The sequence below is a fragment of the Kryptolebias marmoratus genome, linkage group LG19, assembly GCF_001649575.2.
Source record: "Kryptolebias marmoratus isolate JLee-2015 linkage group LG19, ASM164957v2, whole genome shotgun sequence".
Lineage (NCBI taxonomy): Eukaryota > Metazoa > Chordata > Actinopteri > Cyprinodontiformes > Rivulidae > Kryptolebias > Kryptolebias marmoratus.
This window is the reverse complement of record NC_051448.1, coordinates 3,205,392-3,211,839: the sequence shown is the minus strand read 5'-3', so window position 1 is coordinate 3,211,839 and position 6,448 is coordinate 3,205,392. Positions and strand designations below refer to the sequence as shown.

The window sequence follows — 6,448 nt, the reverse complement described above, 5'->3', positions numbered from 1 at the left end:
AATAGTTATTTTTTCTTCTTATTTATCACTTCTATAAACTGAATGTATGCAAAGTGACAACACTAATACATTCGTCGTAGCCTACGTTATGAAATATTTACATGAATCATTGATACAATTATGATAGAAACGACAGAAGAAAATATATCATGATAGACACTTTTCTATCGTCCCCACGATATGAATCGTTATATCGCCCAGCACTAGGTCACATGATTCATAAAAATGTTTAATCCTCAACGTTTACAACGCCATCATGTTTCAACACAAGACGATCTCAGTTTAAGACTCATATTCATATTTATAGCTGTTTTAATATTATTTTTTTGATAAACTGAGCTTGTTTTGAAACGTAGGTCTGTCAGTCGGGTCGGGTGACCTTTCACCTGGCTGTGGAGAGTTTCTTGAACAGATATTAATCGTCTGTTTTGAATGTTCTGGTCATGATTTGTTCTGCAGCAACCTCATGTCTGGGTTATCACCTTTACCTGCAGCAGCAAGTATGGATTAGCAGAAACAGCCACACGTTTTCTTAGAATACCACTCTCTGGTGTTAATAACCGACTTCCAACCAAAACAGTGGAAAAGGTGATTTAACAGATGAGTGGTTTGGTCAATAAATAGTTGGATGGGGAGATTTATTGTTCAGTTTTATATAGAGCGATGAATAGAAAAGAAGAATCTCCTTCAGGAGGTGTTCGTGTGTAAGAGGTGGGAGAAATGAGGAGAGAGGAAGGCCGAAGGGGGAGACGGGGTGAGGAGGGGGAGTCAGAGATGTCGGCTCACTTCATCCCACCGAGGCTGCTGTAATCTGGGGCGCGTGTCCCACAAGGCCTGCTGGTCACACCGAGGCCAGGCTGAGTGATTCATCTTAGTTAGGGAGCTGTCCACACGGCTCTCTGAGGACGGCAACACATAATCATACACCCAACACACACACACACTGCCGACATGTGTATTTGTGCAGCTGAGAAGATCGGATAAACACAGAAACATTCAGGCTTCCTGAGGACTTCTCACTGTCATCTCCTCACCTCTTTCTGTGTCTGACTTTAACTACGATCTAAGACTTGATTTATTTGTTTGTGGGAGACTTATTCATGCACATAAACCTCCCTCCTGCCCTCACCAAAGGAAAACAAGATTGGAGACAAAGATACGGCTGTAAATTATGCTCTTCTAGACACAAAACCCTGTTGATCTGTGGAACTTTACGGTTACTTCAAACAAAAAGTAACTGTATTTACAACTTCAGCTTTCATGCTGGACCGTCGTTTTTCATGATACTGCACAATATTTTTCTCATATTGATGGTTAAATTCAATAATCTGTAAGCAAAATTTGTGACAGGATGTGTTTACCTGAAAGCAGGAAAAAGCCTCCTGTTTGAAAGCCGACCTCTGTCCTCATGGCGCTCCTGCCTCATCCCTGACGGTCGTCATATTTGTTTCCACAGCCGGCTTACCGTAGATCAGTCAAGTTCCTCGTTGTTTTCGGTGGATTCAGCCCAGCGCTTTGTTCGCATCGAGTTTTAAACTTTGTGATGAGTACCTTTTAATCTAAAGGTTGTAGAAATGCTTCGTTAGGGTTGTGTAAAAAGTACGACTTTCCCTGCTTAGTTTACGTCACAATGTGCACAAAATAAATATCCCAGAACGCCTCTGGGACATCGGTCTTGTTTGGGATCACTGGGGTAACATTACATAAAAAATAAAAGTCTAATTATCTCTCGTAGAAGTTGTTGTTCTCCCTTGTTTGTTTAAGGTTTTCAGAGAGACGATATTCACGTCTTGCTTTGCAGAGTTAATGAGTAATACCTGCAGTTTAGATTGTGTTTGTCTCCATTTGCAGACTTTAACCATCATCATTAGTTTGTTAATGTTTGTCTGAACCATTTCTTTGTTTTACTGTGATTATGTTTTGTCAAGAAGTTTACAAGAAGGTGTAAATTTTAGGAGTTTATTTTGAAAGTTCTTATTCAGCGGGGAGCCGTTTGAAATGATAGTTTGCATCCATGTTCCCTTTAAGAGGGACGGCAGTGCTCACATGCATTTTGAGTTATTTATTGGTTTGCATTTGAGTTTTGCAACAAATGCATTAGAAAAAACTCTTAACTAAATTATCTTTGGCCTTCCATCCCTGCAGCAGAGCTTTGGAGAGTTGCAGAAATAAAATCAGGACGCATTGAAGTTGTTTAGACATGTCCTTTTTCTTTTACAACTCGATATATTTCATTTAATTTAAAGTTCATGGTCAAAGAAAAACAATGTAATGGTAAAAGTTTCCCAACGTTTTTTGTCGTTTCTCAATTTCGGCATTTAATGTTATCTTATTTTCAAAGTTTGCATTCTTTTTCTATTTAATATCCCAACTTTTCTTTGCAGAAACGATGGCAGCAAATGTTCCATCACGTCGCCGAAGCAGTCAGCCGCCGTCTTCAGAGACTTTGTGTGAATTGTCAGCTACTGTTACCAGATTTATCTATTAACTAGGATTAACTCAGGGAAACAAACACACTGCGGTGTGGCAGTAAATCTTCTTGATGGATATTTTGTCACAGGCACTGAGGTGTGAAATGTGATTATCAACATTAGCCTTTTCTAATGGCATCAGCCTGAAGTTTGGTGAGCGTGTTCCTCAGGTTCTGTATGATTCAGTAGCTTATTAAAGCTTGTTGTCAGTTTGCTTGATGGTTTTGGACACAGGCTGTGTTTAATTCATTCGTCTGTGCATCGCCGGGACTTTTCTTTTGCCTCCGTGTGCTTCCAGCATTATTAAAGGCATTAATCTCTGGCATTTGATGCCTCGTTACGACGCAGTCCTGCTCCCAACGTGCAACACGAAACACACATCCATTCACCGATAATCTGGTGTCCGGACTGAGAATACGCTGCAAGTTCAGTAAAAGAAATTAGATTTGGGCTCAATATTTGTGAAGAAATCAGTGTTTTATCTGCTGATCAAATATTAAGGTCCTTCAGGCGAGGCACGAGGCTGCTGCGGCCCGTGAAAGCGTGATGACGTGCTTGGAAATGTATTTAATTGGCGCCGGTGGAGTTTTCTTGTAAACACGCTCAACAAGATGCACTCGGTCTACCCTTGAAGTCCAGGAGGCGCGTTTAATCCTCAGAAAAACCTTTCAAAGCCCTTTTACTGAAGATATTTTAAATCCTGCACAGTCTTCAAACATGCAGCTAAATTGGCTGCAATTAGCTCAATGTCTGTAAGAGTGCGGCCATATTTGTTGTTGGCTGTGGTAACCATCTTGTAACAGGTTGACATCCAATGACAACGTTCTGAGCGTTTCGTTGAACTCCATCTTGTGGTTCAGGAGATATTTCGGTAACGGACCAAAACGTAATTGTTGGCTTCAGCTTTCGGCGGCGGGCGTTGATGGAGCTTTTTGGTTTTGATGTGAAATACACGGATCGATCAGGAGGTCACTGTGTTTATCTGCTGAAGCTGGTCCGATAAACGAGAGAAAAGACACTTAAATCATTAACTTTTAGCCAAGAAGTTCAAACAGTCTCTGTAAAAATGCCTAAATGTTCAGTAGAGCTGAAATTTTCCTGCAGAGTTTCGTTAAAACTCTCCAAATTTCAGGGAGCTGAAAATAAAGTTTACTATTACTAGTATGTAGTGGTATTTTAGGATGCTGTCTTATTTTTATTTATTCATTATTCAGTTAGGGAACTATAGATTTACTTACTACTAGAACTTTTTTAGTGGTGATATTTCTGATGGATTTATGACTTCGGCTGAAACGTCTACAATTCAACATTTAGTTTGGCAGTCCGGTGAAAACATAAAGAGGTTGTCATGGATACTAATAATATATTTCAAGTTTGTTTTGTTTTTTTCTCGATGCCTAAGCGTGCTGCGTGTTTGAAAAGTATAAAGCGCATTTCCAACAGGTACAAATTAACGCCACGCATCTCAGTTCAGAAACCTTTTTCCTGCCACAGAGTTTCAAAGAGAAGCTGCAGAGTTGCCACGTTGTTTTGACACGCAGCCTGCAGAGCTTTTATTTCTCATAAAAACACTCGTCTTCTCGTCTGCCCCTCATCTTTTAAACTCCTGGAAGAGTTCATCCCCGGGGTGGATAGCTGCCTGTTACACTTCAGAGTGTTTCTGTGGGAAAACATGGGATGGAAAGATGGCTTCCAGTTCTCTGGGTTTGTTCTGCTAGTAGCTATCGAATCTGGTATGGTGTCGTTTGTTGTCTGTTGCACACTGATTCATCCTTTGTTGAAGGAATGCATATCTCCCGCCATCTTTAAAGATTTAAACCGAGATCAGCTTGTTGAGAAATGACGGAGTTGTAGCTGCTTCGGTCAAACCTTGTAAATGATGCGATGTCAGACGATTTGGGCACGACACCTGAGCTAAATATCTGTAAAACTGTCTGAGTTATGTGGAGGAGGATGCAGAGAGGCTGCAAAGTTTACCAAGTATGGAAGAGGAACTTTCCATAACAGCACTTAGAGAGGATATGTTAGAAAGGTTGTCAATAATGTTAAGACAGGTCCTGGAAAACAGTGGGTCTGTACTGGGCCTGACTGATCCAGCAACCTGGGCTGGTTTCCTGCAAATGACGTAGGACTTATGTAAACTTTTGACCAATCATGAACCGGTCAGAAATATGCAATACACACCAATGTATTTTATCTGTATAAATATGCCTCAGTTTCAAAGATGTTTTTGGGATTTTTGTCATTTCGGTGTGAGAACTATCTTTTTTCACCTACAGTTACAGCCATTTTTAAGTTAATTAAAGTTGCATATCCTTCAAGGAGCTCCCAGCCTTCATTTTTAATCAGTTAACATTCATAAAACAGTGATGTGCTGATTTTTAGTAGCACATCGTTGCCCGGTCTCGTAGGTTTCAGATTCAGGTGTTTTTGCTCTCTGCTGAATATTCATGAAGTTATTTAAAGCAACATCAGGTCTCTGCTGTTGCTTTAAATTGAGCTGAAGGTTATTTCAGGTGAAAATTTAACCGTTTTTAAATCAAAACTGGGCCAAGTGGAATCAGTACACCTGAATAAATCCAGGTTTGTTTTTATCAGATCAGCTTTATTCTGAAAGACAACAACGGGATAAAAATAAAACATAAAGACGTCCAGTTTTCTTTGGGGAGAAGCTGCTGTTAGATTTCTTTGTTTGATTGATCTATAGTGAGTGCAGAATAATTAAAACAAAAAAAAAAACCTTTTTAAGTGCTGCTTTATATTCAGTAATAGAGGTTGTTAAAGAGTTTGGCTTGTCATTTTATTTAAAGCAGAATAAATGTTTTGAAAAACAATGTTTAGGCAGGCATTTGAAGCAAAACATTCTTCAGATTTATTAGTAATTATTATTTTTTTGTGGTATATTTACCAACTTATCCATGTCTGGAGTTTCCACTTTTGAATCCTTTCAAAATAAACTACAATGGCAGATTTCACTGCCGGGTGCCGGTGTATAAAATAAATAAAATAAACCTTGATTTAATTTTTTTTTTTTTGTTACATGCAAGCTAATTCTGCCAGATTTGTTTGTTAGATTTTATTTATGAATCTGTTTTTAATGTTAAGGAAATGTATTGGAACTTGTTATAATTAGATTTTTTTTTATTTTATAAACAAAAAGTAAGTAACTTAGTAACTTTCCACCCCAGAAAATCAGATAAAATCTTAGTTTCAGCTGCAAACAACAGACTACAGATTAAATCTGAGGAACAGCCTCTTCGCGTTTTACTGATTTTACTTTTATACTGATGAAGGATTTTCTGAGGAGTAAACACAGATTCCTCTCCTGGTAACAGCCTTTTCTAATGCGATGCTGTGTTTCTTTCTTTCTTCCTGTTTTTTCTGCTCAGGTGTTTCGCAGGAAGGCGGTGGAGTTGGGCGAAAAGCTGCTGCCAGCCTTCAAAACGCCCACAGGCATCCCCTGGGCTCTGCTTAACCTCAAGAGGTAGAGCGCTCACACAGACCCTCTCTGTTTGTCTCTCAGCAGTCCACTCCGGTGGTATTTGAGGCGGCACGTCTGTTTTGATGGTTTGATGCTTTAAAGAGCTCTGTGGTCCGCGGCCCGGCACACGCTGGGCGAACACGAGCTCTCCTCTCGGCTCTCGCACGCTGACATGTTTTAGTTTTACATGACAGAGCAGCCGGACTAGACGCAGGCGGCTGGTTTTTCCCTGAGCGCTCTCACCAACATGGAAATCTGAGGGAGCTTTCATCCACGCGCCGAGACACACAGACACATTCAGCTTAGGATTCTGAGCGCTGCTGGCAGGGCCGTATCCAGACTTTAAAAATCCTGAGGTCAACCACTCATTCTCCCCCTGCACATCAGTTACAATGAAGACCAAAACTGAATTAAAATAGAAGCATTTATTTAAAACAAGTGACTTGAATGTGTATATGTTTGTAAATCCATGGGGATCAGCCTCATCTGAAGCAGC

At 40.0% G+C, this 6,448-nt stretch overlaps 1 protein-coding gene across 1 annotated transcript in view; it reads left to right on the top strand.

Moving 5' to 3' along the window:
• The window catches only part of man1a1 (mannosidase, alpha, class 1A, member 1), a 119,169-nt gene that overhangs the window by 82,202 nt on the left and 30,519 nt on the right, over nt 1–6,448 (top strand). The window contains exon 5 of the mRNA XM_017431421.3: nt 5,861–5,955. Coding sequence (XP_017286910.1) covers nt 5,861–5,955 — 95 coding nt within the window. The remainder of the gene's footprint in view (nt 1–5,860; nt 5,956–6,448) is intronic.